This window comes from Oryx dammah, unplaced genomic scaffold (genome assembly GCF_014754425.2).
Source record: "Oryx dammah isolate SB20612 unplaced genomic scaffold, SCBI_Odam_1.1 HiC_scaffold_27, whole genome shotgun sequence".
NCBI classification, from domain to species: domain Eukaryota; kingdom Metazoa; phylum Chordata; class Mammalia; order Artiodactyla; family Bovidae; genus Oryx; species Oryx dammah.
In genome coordinates this window covers 64,489,999-64,505,942 of record NW_024070211.1, presented here as the reverse complement: position 1 = coordinate 64,505,942, position 15,944 = coordinate 64,489,999, and the positions used below count along the sequence as shown (strand labels likewise).

At 41.7% G+C, this 15,944-nt stretch overlaps 1 protein-coding gene across 2 annotated transcripts in view; it reads left to right on the top strand.

Annotated features, from left to right (window-relative positions):
* CFAP221 (cilia and flagella associated protein 221) overlaps positions 1-15,944 on the top strand; it is a 122,629-nt gene that overhangs the window by 49,375 nt on the left and 57,310 nt on the right. For both annotated transcript variants that reach the window (XM_040228966.1, XM_040228967.1), the window contains exons 8-12: positions 1,024-1,183; positions 6,745-6,865; positions 6,949-7,060; positions 7,257-7,365; positions 12,127-12,214. In XM_040228966.1, coding sequence (XP_040084900.1) covers positions 1,024-1,183; positions 6,745-6,865; positions 6,949-7,060; positions 7,257-7,365; positions 12,127-12,214 — 590 coding nt within the window. The remainder of the gene's footprint in view (positions 1-1,023; positions 1,184-6,744; positions 6,866-6,948; positions 7,061-7,256; positions 7,366-12,126; positions 12,215-15,944) is intronic.

The window sequence follows — 15,944 nt, the reverse complement described above, 5'->3', positions numbered from 1 at the left end:
TGTGTGTGTGTGTGTGTGTGTGTGTGTGTGTGTGTGTGTGTGCTGCGCCGTATGGCTTGTGTGATCTTCGTTCCCTGACTAGGGGTAGATCCTGCACCCCTTGCATTGGCAGGCGGAGCCTTAATCCCTGGATCACCAGGGAAGTCCCCTGGGGCTTTGCTTTGTTTACTATTGTGTCTCAAGTGCCTAAAACAGTGCCTGGCACCTAGTAGGTGCTCAGTGAATGTCTGGGCGGCTGAATGAAAGGGCTGTGGGGCTGGCATAGAGAGCAAGGCAGAGGGTGGTCCCAGATTCAGAGGGACCCTGGATGGGAAGGAGGGAGGTTGCCGGGCAAGGCCTCTGTGGGGACCAGAGGAGTCTGCCTAGAAAGCAAGCCAGAAAGCCTTCAGTGGCAGTCAGACATGGTAGCCCTTCTCACACCTAGCATATTGATCTTCTTTCCTCCTTGCCTTGTATTTTCCTTTCCATGTTTGTTGAGCACTTAATTGCGTTCCAAGCCCTTTTGGCACCAGAGACACAAAGGAGAAATAAGCATCAAGTGACATTTGCCTTTGGAGAGAACGGTTGTCTAACCTGAAGAAATAAAATGAGAGAATCAAATTACACAAATTACACAAAAACATAGGGAACCAAATTAAGTGGACACAAACTTTCACAGGTGTTCCTTCATTTTCCTTGTGGCTCACAGCATGAACATTGATATCCAGGAATTATTAATAATGGCTTAAAGGTTATGGTTCTGGGAAGTCACTTCTGACTCAGTAATGCTGACTCATAGTATATGTTTATATAACTGGCACAATCAAGTTATGAGTATAAAGGATTAGGGTAGTAGTTGGTAAATAAGATCAGTGTGAACATGCAGAAGTTGATGCACGTGTATTTAATGAAAAGACTATACAATGATACTAGAAATACTTGTGCTTCCTATGGGAAGAATACATATGTGTGTGAGAGTCAGCCTCTTTGCTTGGACTTAGCAGGAAGAAAAAGCATCACGTTTTATCGTGTCTTTCCTCCTAGGAATAATCCCGGCAAATGGGAAGATGAACGTGACAGTGAGGTTTACCCCATTTCAGTATGGGATGGCACAGATAAAAGTGCAGCTGTGGGTTTCACAGTTCAACTCTCAACCGTACGAGTGTGTCTTCACCGGGACATGCTACCCCAACGTGGCTTTAAAGTACGACTGCCTGGGGCGACTTCTGTTTATCCTCCAAACCCCAGTTCTTCCTTTCATCCATTCCGTTGTTTGTTTCTTGTAGTGGAATGCCATCAAAACCTTACTTAATATGCCTGGAACTAATAGACAGTTACATGTCAATTCTATCTCAATTTTGAAACTTACATAAATGGTGAACCTTCATAAAATGCCCTTTAAAATATAACAGTGATGCACAGAATATCTCTGTGCTTGTAACAGTAGTTGCTTCTGCCAAGAGAGAGAAGAGTTGACTGAGAAAAGAGATTTTGGAGAGGATACTTTCTTTCACTGATTACTATCAGTGCACTGTTTGAATTGTTGGCTACATGTGTGTATTAGCGTCTATTCAAAAATTCAAGTCATAATGCCAGAACCACATAGCTATATTCTGAGTTTCAATATAATATTATAATGAGTGGAGTGCCTCCCCTGTGCAGTGTCCACTGCAAAGCCGCACGGGAAATGGTTCACACTCTAAAGATGCTGAAGACAGGAGCCAAAATAAGTCAAGTATAACAAATGCCTTTAACATAAGGCAGAAATGGAAACATGCTGGGTGGGAGCTTTTCTTAAAGCACCCTCAGCATTCAAGTCAGAGTAAAGATGTGAAATGGGTTTAAGTTTTAAACCCATGTTTAAGTTTTAAACCCATGGGTTTAACTATAACCAGTTAGCCCTGAACTTCCATTTCCAGTGAATGTGAGCTTGTATTTTTATATCCAAATATATCTAGTTAATAAGGTGTTTTCTAACTTGCATTATGTTTTATAGAAGTGAAAAGGAAAAAATTTCACAGTATAAATCCTAATCTTGAAAAATCCTTATAAATATTTTGAAAATGATGAAGGCAAAGGTTGATTTTCCTCCTCTCCCCTTCACACATACATTCACATCATATATTAACATCATTAGACATATTACACGTGGAATAACAACCACTATCAAAATAAGAACTCCATGATTTTTTATATATTTATATTATTATTTTCTTTCTCAGAAGCCAAAGCAGCTTGAGTCAAGTGTATTAGTGTGACCTGCTGAACCCAAATCTTGCAAGTTTGCAGAATGCTGTTTGCAGCTCACAACATGTGCCACAACACAGAGATGAGCTCCTCGGAGGCGTCACTTGAGTGGGACTTTGACATGTCTACCCCTCCATAGACACGTTCTTAAACACAGTGGCGCATTGCATGGCAGGAGCTCCGAGCAGGAACAGATGCACACGTCTCTAAACTATGTTTTGCTTTCCCATCTGGAGTTTAATATCTGATCTAGAACACTCTTGACGTTTTCAAGGACCATGTCTCAAGACCTGCCTGTCTCCCCAGGCTTCAGGTAGTGCTGAAACACAGATGTTCCACCAGGAAGGGGAAAAATTATCCAACTGCAGTGTTCTCTGAAGACTTCACAGGTGCTTTTTTTGTTTCAGAGTTGGATGTGTGATGAACTCACATCCAGTTGGCGCTGCCAATTCCATGTAACTCTTGGTTTCTCCCTGTCTCATATCCCTTCATTTCCATCGTCAACACTAGCAGTTAGACTTCTTAAAGAGACTGTTTGTTTTTTTCTGATTGAAGTGCAGTTGACTTAACACTGTTGTGTTAACTTCTGCTGTTCAGCAATGTGACTGTTATACGCATATATACATATACATACCTGTATATATATTCTTATTCATATTCTTTTCCATATGGTTTATCACAGGATGTTGAATACAGTTCCTTGTGCTATACAGTAGGACCTTGTTGTTCACCCATCCTATATATAATAGTTTGCATCTGTGAATCCCAGACTCCTAATACTTCCCTCCCCCATCCTTCTGCTCCTTGGCAACCAGAAGGCTGTTCTCTTTGCCTGTGAGTCTATTTTGTAGATAAGTTCGTTTGTGTCATATTTTAGATTCCATATATATAAGTGATATCTTATGGTATTTGTCTTTCTCTTTCTGACTTACTTCACTTAGTATGGTAATCTCTATGTTGTTGGGCATTGTTTTGCTCATTTTGTGGCTGAATAGTATTCCATTGTATACATGTACCACATCTTCTTTGTCCATTCATCTGTTGATGGACATTTAGGTTGTCTCTGGCTATTGTCCTGGCTATTGTAAATGTGTTGCTATGAACATAGGAGTGCGTGTATCTTTAGAATTACAGTTTTCTCTGGATACATGCCCAGGAGGGGAATTGCAGGATCATATGGTAGCTCTAGTTTCAGTTTTTTAAGGAACCTCCATGCTGTTCTCCATAATAACTGCACCAACTTACATTCCCATTAACAGTGTAGAAGGTTCCATCTCAAGGAGACTGGGTTTTTTTTGACATCCTCAGATATTCTGGGTTGTTTCCCAAATGTTTATGGCAGAGGTGGTGTCATAGATGCAAACACCAGGCCACAGCTCATCCCTAACCAAGCATCTCACCCTTGCACCTCACAGTGCGTCCATCAGTATGCATCGCTCCCACCCAGGGACAGGTTCTCCCATGCCTGGGACCTTTCAGAACTCTTACACTGGCCTTATTGAATTTGGGATTGCAGGCATATAACCTGTGTTATGCAGGACAGCCGGATCAGTAGGTGCTCAACCAAAGCAAACGGAGTGTCAGAATGCCTAAATGGCGGCAATTTCTCATCTTCTCTCCCAAGTGTCACCGACAGGTGTCATCCCACCAAACTTGTGCTTGACGAAATGCTTTCATGGGCAGCATTTATGAACACAGCGTGGTTCTACTACCCCTCATGACAAATAAACAGCTTCTGCAGACATGGAAGCGGCCCTATCTATACCTATCCATGTTCAAAGCAGTTTTCATTTATAGAAAAGATCTCAAGCATTAGCCTGAGTCACTTTTTTTAATTGGAGGATAATTGCTTTACAGTGCTGTGTTGCGTTCTGCTGTACAACAGCATGAATCAACCATAAGTATACATATGTCCTCTCCCTCCTGAACCTCCCTGCCACCCCCACATCCCATCCCACCCCTCTAGGTTGTCACAGAGCACTGTGTTGAGCTCCCTGTGTTATACAGCAACTTCACACTATTTTACATATGGTATCTATTTTACATATGGTGTCTATTTTACCTATGATATCTATTTTACATATGGTATCTATTTTACATATGGTATCTATTTTACATATGGTAAATGTGTTTCAGTGCTACTCTCTCAGTTCATCCCACCCTCTCCTTCGCCCACTGTAGCCACAAGTCTCTTCTCTATATCTGCATCTCTATTCCTGCCTTGCAAATAGGTTCATCAGTACCATTTTTCTAGGTTTCATATATGTGCATTCATGTTCCATATTTGTTTTTCTCTTCCTGACTGACTTCACTCTGTATCCACCTCCCTAAAATGGACTCAGATTTGCTCCTTCTTATGGCTGAGTAATATTCCATTGTATATAGTACCACAACTTATTTATCCATTCATCTGTTGGTGGACATCTAGGTTGCTGCCATGTCCTGGCTATTGTAAATAGTGCTACAGTGAACACTGGGGTACATGTGTTTTTAGAATTATGGTTTTCTCAGGGTATATGCCCAGTAGTGGGATTGCTGGGTCATATGGTAGATTTATTTCTAGTTTCTTTTAAGGAATCTCCATACTGTTCTTCAAAGTGGCTGTATCAATTTATATTCCTACCAACAGTGCAAGAGGCTTCCCTTTTCTCCACAGCCTCTCCAGCGTTTATTGTTTGTCGATTTTTTGATGATGGCCATTCTGACTAGTGTGAGATAATACTTCACTGTAGTTCTGATCCACATTTCTCTAATAATGAGTGACATTGAGAATTTTTTTCATCTGTTTATTGGCCATCTGTATGTCTTCTTTGGAGCAAAGTCTATTTAAAGTCTTCTGCCCCTTTTTTGATTGAGTTTATATATATATAGATATAGATATAGATATAGATATAGAGAGAGGTACATGAGCTGCAACAGGTTGTGTATTTTGGAGACTAATTCTTTGTCAGTTGCTTCATTTGCAATTATTTTCTCCCATTGTGAGTGTCATCTTTTCATCTTGTTTGTAATTTCCTTTTCTGTACAAAAACTTGTAAGTTTAATTAGGTCCCATTTGTTTATTTTTCCTTTTATTTCCATTACTCTAGGAGGTGGGTCAAAGAGGATCTTGCTGTGATATATGTCAAAAAATGTTCTGCCTATATTTTCCTCTAAGAAGTTTATAGTTGCTGGCTTTACCTTTATGTCTTTCATCCATTTTGAGTTTATTTTTGTGTATGGTGTTAGGAAGTGTTCTAATTTCAATCTTTTATGTGTAGCTGTCCAGTTTCCCCAGCACCACTTACTGAAGAGACTGTCTTCTCTCCGTTGTATACTCTTGCCTCCTTTGTCAAAGATAAGTTGCTTATAGGTGTGTGGGTTTATCTCTGGGCTTTCTATCTTATTCCATTGTTCTGTATTTCTGTTTTAATATCAGTACCATACTGTTTTGATGACTGTAGCTTTGTAGTATAGTCTGAAGTCAGGGAGTTTGATTCCTCCAACTCCATTTTTCTTTCTTGAGATTGCTTTGGCTATTTAGGATCCTTTGTGTTTCCATAAAAACTGTGAAATTTTTTGTTTTAGTTCTGTGAAAAATGCCATTGGTAATTTGATAGGGATTGTACTGAATCTGTAGATTGCTTTGCGTAGTATAGTCATTTTTACAATATTATGAATCACTTTTTAAAAACATTTTGGTACAAACAACATAATTATTCTTTTATACATAAATCAATGTAAGAGTTTTTTAAGTGTGGTAAATAAATTTAGCCATGGAAAACCAATAGCCTAGGAATGAATTATGCTGGATGCCAGGAGCATTTTTCAGCATGTCCTATTTTCCACTTACTATGTTCTTTGAGAACGTAAGGACAATAGCCATTGTCCCACTGTTTATTTATGATTATGCTCTGCCACCCTGACCTTGTGTTTATTTTCATAAACCACTGTTTTAGCACCCAAGTTGATTTTGAGTTTTGTTGTCATTTTTCAGTTGCTAAGTTGTCTCCAACTCTTTGTGACCCTATGAACTATAGCAAGCCAGGTTCTTCTATCCTCCACTGTCTCCCAGAGTTTGCTCAAATTCATGTCTATTGAATCAGTGATGCTATCTAACCATCTCATCCTCTGATGCCCGCTTCCCTTGAAGTCTTCATCTTTCCCAGCATCAGGGTCTTTTCCAATGAGCTGGCTCTTCACATCAGGTGTGTCCAAAGTGTTGGAGCTTCAACTTCAGCATCAATCCTTCCAATGAATATTCAGGGTTTATTTCTTTTAGGATTGGCTAGTTTGATCTCCTTGCTGTTCAAAGGACTCAAGAGTCTTCTCCCACACCACAGATCAAAAGCATCAATTCTTTGGCAATCAGCCTTCTTTATGGTCCAACTCTCACATCCGTACATGACAGCTAAAAAAATCATAGCTTAGATATAGTATTTAATGGAGTATAAGTCATGATATTATTGGAAAGAACTAAAATTCGGAGCCTTGAGTTGTTGCATTACATACTAATTTAATATCTGTTTTCAACTCTAGGTTGGAAGAATTTGAAAGAGTAAATACTCTTTCTAAGAAAGTAGTTGTTCCTCCAGAAAAGGCAATGACACGTGTACCTTTTCCCCAATTGCCAGCAAAGGCAAAGCCTCCAAAGATTAAGGTAAAATGGGCATTATGGTAACCACAACAGAAGGAACAACAGACAGGCCAAATAGTGACTTTTCTCTCCTGATTTGGTCTCAGGAAATCGAATATCACAACTTAAGATTTCCAGTAGATTTATTGAATCCGTTTGCTGTGGCAACTGTTTTAAACCAAGAACCAGGAAAATTAAAGATTAAAGAATTGAGAGAAGGTAAGCAATGAATCCATCATAAATCAGCTCTGGGCAGAATCTAAAGGAGTTATTGCTTCTCATATTTACTGCTTATGAGCAGCAGCAACAAAACTCAATTAAAGCCCTGTTACATTTTGCCGTTAGAAATGTTTTTCTCCCAGCCAGTGATTCTGATTTGATTACTGGTATAATCATTGTTTGTTCCTGCCCTCAGTTTTGGACCAAGGCACTGAGATTTCAAAAACAAGACAAATGAAAGAAGCGCTCTTTGAACAGAAAGTCAGACAGGACACTTGTGAAGAGACTGAAAATCACCTGAAGTGGTAAGTGTCCCATGATTATCTGCATCAAGTGACGGTGTTTTTGGTAAATGGCTTTTTATCCATGAAACACAATGAATGAATGAATGTAATAACTTTTTATGCCCTTTGAAACATTTGATTATTTTCTCCTCTTTAATGGGCTTTGTTTCAGAGTGAAGTTTCTATCAGGAGTAAATCAATGTGACCACACCATGCTCTTTCCCAGGTGTGACCAGCACAGAACCAAAGTGCACCCCCTCACGACAGGACACCCCCTCCCTGGGGTGACTCAGGGACCCTGAATCTTGCCTGACTATCTCTCACCCCACCCAAGCCCCCTGTGCCCTGGGCTGTGAGCTGCAAGGGCCATCTGGGGAGCCTGGCAGTGCAGGTGGGGTGGGAGAGGCTTCTAGTGAAGGTTTTCAAATTCAGATGCAGGTTTTTACCAGACCACACAAGACATATCTACATGTACAGACTCAGCTGAAGTAACTGTGGAAACTCTAAAACTGAGTTCAAAAAGAGACTCCTGGAAAGTTTGGTTAGGTGGCCACCCTGTCACGGCCCTGCTTCCTCACTGCCCGGACAGAGAACTCACTGCGTGCTCTGGGGCCAGCCCAGATGTTCGCACCCTGCCACCTCTCATGAGAAACAACCCCTTCTGTGAATTCACAGAATCTTGTGTGAGTCTGTACTCAGGGTCTGGCCTCAGTTGAATGGAGAGTATGCCAGGTTACCCAGGACCATTTGAGAAAAAACTCTTTCCCTATTGTAAAAAAATAAAAGGACATGTTATCATCGTAAAAAAACTTGAAAACATTTTTTAAGTGTAGAAAAGGAAAAAGAATCACTATAATGCAGTGACCACTATTAACCCTGGTGCTTTTCCTTCCTCCTGTGCTGCTTTGTAACAGGCTTGAAATCATATCCTAAATTCAGTTTTGATCATGTATTAATATTTTCTCCCAACTTTTTGCTAAATGATTTTAAACCATCCAGTGAGACCCACACACACTGATGTATGGTCATCAGTTGTTAGCACTGTGCCTCGCACACAAGCACAAACACACACTCACACACAGTCCTTTCATCTCCCTGAGCCATTTAGAAGTGAGTGCAGATACCAGTAACCATGAGGCCTCACCTCTAAAGGCTTTAGCTCCTAAGAACAAGGACATTCTCCAGCATCACCATAATTACTTCTAAGAACTTTAACATTGATATAACATTAAATCATCAGCCTATATGCAAATTTACCCAGTTGTCCCCATAATGCTTCTACACCAGGGATGTTTTGGTTTTTGAAAAGGGGAACCCAAGGTCCAATCAAAGGTCATATGGTTTGTGTTTAGTTTTTGTATCTCTTTCAGTTCAGTTCAGTTCAGTCGCTCAGTCATGTCCAACTCTTTGCAACCCCATGAATCACGGCACACCAGGCCTCCCTGTCCATCACCAACTCCCAGAGTTCACTCAAACTCACGTCCATCAAGTTGGTGATGCCATCCAGCCATCTCATCCTCTGTTGTCCCCTTCTCCTCCTGCCCCCAATCCCTCCCAGCATCAGAGTCTTTGCCAATGAGTCAAGTCTTCACATGAGGTGGCCAAAGTATTGGAGTTTCAGCTTTAGCATCATTCCTTCCAAAGAACACCCAGGACTGATCTCCTTTAGAATGGACTGGTTGGATCTCCCTGCAGTCCAAGGGACTCTCAAGAGTCTTCTCCAACACCACAGTTCAAAAGCATCAATTCTTCGGCGCTTAGCCTTCTTCACAGTCCAACTTTCACATCCATACACGACCACAGGAAAAACCGTAGCCTTTACTAGACAGACCTTAGTCGGCAAAGTAATGTCTCTGCTTTTGAATATGCTATCTAGGTTGGTCATAACTTTCCTTCCAAGGAGGAAGCATGTTTTAATTTCATGGCTGCAATCACCATCTGCAGTGATTTTGGAGCCCCCAAAAATAAAGTCTGACACTGTTTCCACTGTTTCCCCATCTATTTCCCATGAAGTGATAGGACCGGATGCCATGATCTTCGTTTTCTGAATGTTGAGCTTTAAGCCAACTTTTTCACTCTCCTCTTTCACTTTCATCAAGAGGCTTTTTAGCTCCTCTTCACTTTCTGCCATAAGGGTGGTGTCATCTGCACATCTGAGGTTATTGATATTTCTCCCGGCAATCTTGATTCCAGCTTGTGTTTCTTCCAGCCCAGCATTTCTCATGAGGTACTCTGCATATATAAGCAGGGTGACAATATACAGCCTTGATGTACTCCTTTCCCTATTTGGAACCAGTCTATTGTTCCATGTCCAGTTCTAACTGTTGCTTCCTGACCTGCATACAGGTTTCTCAAGAGGCAGGTCAAGTGGTCTGGTATTCCCATCTCTTTCAGAATTTTCCACAGTTTATTGTGATCCACACAGTCAAAGGCTTTGGCATTGTCTCTTTAGTCTCCTTTGAAACAGTTCTCCAGAACTTTTACTATATATATTTTTTGGCACTCAGCCTGTGAGATCTTATTTCCCTGACCAGGGATTGAACTTGGGCCCTTGGCAGTGAAAGTGCCAGGACCTAACCACCACCAGGGAATTCCACTACTATATACTTTGAACGTGTGTCAGACTCTACAATGGGTACATTACATACAAGAGGTTTTTTTTTTGATTAATTGTTTTTTAAATAATAATAATTATTTTTTGGTCATAGGTACCTGCGGGTTTTCTCTAGTTGTGAAGAGCAGGGACTACTGTCTAGTTGTGGGGCCCTGGCTCCTCGCTGCAGTGGCGTCTCTGGTTGTGGAGCACAGGCTCCAGGTTCATGGGCTTCAGTGGTTGCTATGCATGGGCTCAGTAGCCGTGGTTCACGGGCTCTAGGGTGGGGCTCTATAGTTGTGGCGCACGAGCTTTGTTGCTCCACAGCATGTGGAATCCTCCCAGACCAGGGATTGAACTCATGTCCCCATACTGGCAAGTGGACTGCTGTCCACTGTAACACCAGGGAAGTCCCCCAGAGTATTTTTTAAAGTGGGATGAAATTCACATCACATGAAATGAACCATTTTCATCATTTTAATGTGTACAACCCCAGAAGTTCTTAGTATGTTCACAGTGTTGTACAACCATCAGTACTTAGTTCCAGAACTTTTACATCCCTGCCAAAAAGAATCCTGTAAGCATGAAGCACTAATGCCCCTATCCTCCTGTTTCCCCTACCCCTGGCAACCGCTCAACCAGTGTTTGTCTCTGGTATTGCCCCTTCTGGACATTTCATATGAATGTAGTCATATAATATATGACCTTTAGTACCTGGCTTCTTCACTGGGCTTCCCTGGTGGCTTAAGCAGTAAGGAATCTGCCTGTAATGCAGGAGACCCAGATTCAAGGCCTGGGTCAGAAAGATTCCCTGGAGGAGAGAATGGCTACCCACTCCAGTCTTCTTTCCTGGAGAATTCCATGGACAGAGGAGCCTGGCAAGCTATAGTCCAAAGGGCCACAAAGAGTTGGACATGACTGAGCCACTAACAAACACTTTCACTTTGTTCACTAAACACGTTTTTAACGTTCATCCACGTCACAGCATCTATCACTACTTCGTTTATCTTTACGGGGAATAAGGTTTTGTTTTATCAACATTCTACACTGTGTTTATTCATCAGTTGGTGGACATTTGGGAGGTTTCCAGTTTGGGGCTATTTGAAATAATGCTGCTGTGAACATTTATATACAGGTTTTTGTGTGAACTTACCTTTTCAGTGCTCTTGGGTGTATACATAGGAGAGGAATCACTGGGTCTCAAGATAATTCACGTGCAACTTTTTGAGAACAGCCAAACTGTGTTCTACATGGCTACACCACTTTACATTCCAGTTTCTCCACATCCTTGGCAATTTCTGTTATTTTCCTTTGTTATGATTGCTATCGTCATCTTTGTCAATTACCATAGCCATCCAAGTAGGTATAACATAGTCCATCACTGTGGCTCTGATTTGCATTTTGACGCTTACTCCTTGGAAGGAGTTATGACCAACCTAGACAGCATATTAAAAAGCAGAGACATTACTTTGCCAACAAAGGTCCGTCTAGTCTAGGCTATGGTTTTTCCAGTGGTCATGTATGGACGTGAGAGTTGGACTGTGAAGAAAGCTGAGTGCCGAAGAATTGATGCTTTTGAACTGTGGTGTTGGAGAAGACTCTTGAGAGTCCCTTGGACTGCAGGGGATCCAACCAGTCCATCCTAAAGGAGATCACTCCTGGGTGTTCATTAAAAGGACTGATGTTGAAGCTGAAACCCCAATATTTTGGCCACCTCATCCAAAGAGTTGACTCATTGGAAAAGACCGTGATGCTGGGAAGGATTGGGGACAGGAGGGGAAGGGGACGACAGAGGATGAGATGGCTGGATGGCATCACCGACGCAATGGACATGAATTTGGGTAGGCTCCGGGAGTTGGTGATGGACAGGAAGGCCTGGTGTGCTGCAGTTCATGGCCTCACAAAGAGTCGGACACGACTGAGCGACTGAACTGAATTGAATGATGAATGAGATTGAGTGTTCGGGTCTCTTTATTCATAAATGTTTTAGCATGTGTCACTGGAAGACAAGCTTCCCTGTGGGGAGCATGTTGTTCGCCCCACTTGTGTTGCTGGCATCTGCAGCTTCTCTCTTCTTTGCTGTGCTCTCCTGCATCATCTCTGCAGCTCAGCTGAGATGCTCCATCCTGAAATAGACTGTAGTATTCTGATGGGTTCTGGAAGTTGTTTTTGTTTTTTTTTCTCCCCAGGCAGGTGCACCTCGGTAAGGATCCTATGTCCTTTAAATTAAAAAAAGACATTTATGAGGAGCGGCAAAGAGTAAACAACAAATACAAGGTCAGAATTACTGCTAATCTGATATCATTTATTTCACTAAATATTTTTAATTCCTGCTATATGCAAGATGTCACAACTGGAGGGAAAAAAAAATCTTACAGTTAAGTTGGAAGGGGAGGCTGATAACATGCCCACCGTTAGCAATGAATTGAGGCTGGCCATACCTGTCACTGGAAACATCCGCTAAGTAGTGTAGAGATTCAAGGGACAGCGAGAGAGGACTCATCTAACTAGAAAGCTTCCTAGGAGACACAGTACAGTTTTGAAAAGTAGTAAATAAGAAACAAGCATCCAACTCAGAGGCAGGGAATGGCTCCAATTCGGGCTGGAATGCTGGACGTGATCTGCGGTGCATGGAGATAAGAGACACCCAGAGACAGTGGCCAGGAGCCACACCAGAGCCAGGTCCAAACTAAAGCTGGAGGCCCAGGCCCACAGCAGAAAGCTGAGCAAAAGCAAGAGGGGTGGAGGATTCAGATCGAGTGGGCATGAGAGCCCAATGGCACAGAGACTCAAGGGTGGCGACTTCTTGCTCAAGGGAGATGGTCAGTAATGTTCACTTCTGAGATGTTCATCATAAATAAGTAGAGTCTGAATAAAGATACAAGAAGTCTCTCTCTTTCTTCTAACAACACCTTTGCCAATCCCTTTTTAAAATTGCCTATTTTATTTGACTTGTGGTGGAAGAGATTTAGGTCTCTCCCTACAGAATCTGTGTTTTGAACCTGAGATCCGCAGTCTCAAACTCCACGTGTTTGAGATCAGCTGTGTTCATATAAGAGCTCACCACCTGCTGACAACCATAGATGTCTCTCACTTCTGTTTTGTTTTTTATTTTACTGAAGTATAGTTGATTTTGTTGAGGTTCAGTCACTCAGTCAGGTCTGACTCTGTGACCCCATGGACTGCAGCATGCCAGCAGGCTTCCCTCTCCTTCACTATCTCCCAGAGTTTGCTCAAGCTCATGTCCATTGAATTGGTGATGCCATCCAACCGGCTCATTCTCTGTCACCCCTTCTCCTCCTACCTTCAGTCTTTCCCAGCATCAGGGTCTTTTCTAATGAGTCAGCTCTTCATATCTGGTGGCCAAAGTGTTGGAGCTTCTGCTTCAGCATTAGTCCTTCCAGTGGGATATGCATACTCCAGTGGAGTATGCAGGATTGATTTCCTTTAAGATTCACTGGCTTTATCTCCTTGCTGTCCAAGGGACTGTCAAGAGTATTCTCCAACCCCACAGTTCAGAAACATTCATTCTTAAGCACTCAGCCTTTATGGGCCGCCAACTCTCACATTTGTACATGACTACTGGAAAAACTATACCTTTGAGTATACAAACCTTTTTGGCCAAGTGATGGTTCTGCTTTTTAATACACTGTCTAGGTTTGTATAGCTTTCCTTCCAAGGAGCAAGCATCTTTTAGTTTCATTGTCCACAGTGATTTTGGAACCAAAGAAAATAAAGTCTGTCACTGTTTCCACTGTTTTGCCATCTATTTGCCATGAAGTGATGGGACTGGATGCCATGATCTTTGTTTTCTGAATGTTGAGTTCTAAGCCAGCTTTCTCACTCTCCTCTTTCAGCTTCATCAAGAGACTCCTCTTTGCTTTCTTGCATTAGGGTAGTGTTATCTGCATATTTGAGATTATTGATATTTCTACCTGCAGTCTTAATTCCAGCTTGTGCTTCATCCAGCCTGGCATTTCACATGATGTACTCTGCGTATAAGTTAAATAAACAGGGTGACAATATACAGCCTTGACGTACTGCCTTCCCAATTTTGAACCAGTCCCTTGTTTCATGTCTGGTTCTAACTGTTGCTTCTTGACCTGCATAGAGGTTTCTCAGGAGGCAGCTAAGGTGTTCTGGTATTCCCATCTTTTTAAGAATTATTCAGTTTTGTGATCCACACAGTCAAAGGCTTTAGCATAGTCAATGAAGCAGAAGTAGATGTTTTTCTGGAATTCTCTTGCTTTTTCTGTGACCCAGTGGATGGTGCAATTTGATCTCTGGCTCCTCTGCCTTTTCTAAATCCAGCTTGAACATCTGGAAATTCTTGGTTCACATATTGTTGAAGCCTCACTAGCATGTGAAATGAGTGCAATTGTGCAGTAGTTTGAACATTCTTTGGCATTTCCCTTCTTTGAGATTGGATTGAGGACCAATACTGAGTGGCCTCAGTCCTGTGGCCACTGCTGAGTTTTCCAAATTTGCTGGCATATTGAGTGCAGCACTTTAACAGCATCATCTTTTAGGATCTGAAATAGCTCAGCTGAAATTCCATCACCTTCACTAGCTTTGTCTGTAGTAATGGTTCCTAAGGCCCACTTAGGAACCAGGTTTCAGGATATCTTACTCCAGGTTTCAGGATATCTGCTTCTAGATGAGTGACCACACCATCGTGGTTATCCAGGTCATTAAGACCTTTTTTGTACAGTTCTGTGTATTCTTGCCACCTCTTCTTAATATCTTTTGCTTTGGTTAGGTCCATATGTTTCTGTCCTTTATTGTGCCCATCCTAGCATGAAATATTCCCTTGGTATCTCTAATTTTCTTGAAGAGATCTCGTCTTTCTTATTCTGTTGTTTTCCTCTATTTCTTTGCATTGTTCACTTCAGAAAGCTTTCTTATCTCTCCTTGCTATTCTTTGGAACTCTGCATTCAGATGGATATATCTTTCCTTTTCTCCTTTGCTTTCACTTCTCTTCTTTTCTCAGCTATTTGTAAGGCTCATATTAGTTTCAGGTATACAGTCCAGTAATTCAGTTATACACACACACGTATATATATGTATATTCTTTCTCAGATTCTTTTCCCTTATATGTTATGACAAAATACTCTATAGCTCAAAATACAGTATAGCTCCCTGTGCCATACAGTAGGTCTTCTTATTTCTAAATAAGGTGTTGATGTGATGATTGGAATAGATTTCTTGAAGTTCAATCTTTATTTATTCATTTTTTAGTTTTATTTTATATTGGAATAGTGCTTCTCTGGTGGCTCAGTGGTAAAGAATCTCCCTGCCAGTGCAGGAGACGTAGGTTCCATCCCTGGGACAGGAAGATCCTCTGGTAAAGGAAGTGGCGACCAACTCCAGGATTCTTGCCTGGGAAACTCCATGGACAGAAGAGCTTGGCAGGCTATAGTCCATTGGGGTTGCGAAAGAGTCAGACATAACTTATCGACTAAACAACAACAACATAGTTGATTAACAATGTTGTGTTAGTTTCAGGTGTGTGACACAGTGATTCAGTTATCGTTGTTGTTCAGTTGCTAAGTTGTTGTTCAGCCACTAAGTTGTGTCCAACTCTTTTGAACTCCATAGACTGCAGCACGCCAGACTCCCTTGTCCTTCACTAGCTCCCAGAGTTTGCTCAAATTCATGTCCGTTGAATCAGTGATGCCATCCAATCATCGTGTCCTCTGCCTCCCCCTTCTCCTCCTGCCCTCAGTCTTTCCGAGCATCAGAATCTTTTCCAATGAGTCAGCTCTTCACATCAGGTATCCAAAGTATTTGAGCTTCAGCTTCAGCAGCAGTCTTTCCAATTAATATTCAGGGCTGATTTCCTTTACAATTGACTGGTTTGGTCTCCTTGAAGTCTTAAAGTATTCTTAAGAGTCTTCTCCAGCACCACAGTTCAAAAGCATCAGTTCTTTAGTGCTCAGCCTTCTTAATGGTCCAACTCTCACAACTGTACATGACTGCTGGAAAAACCATAGCTTTGACTATATG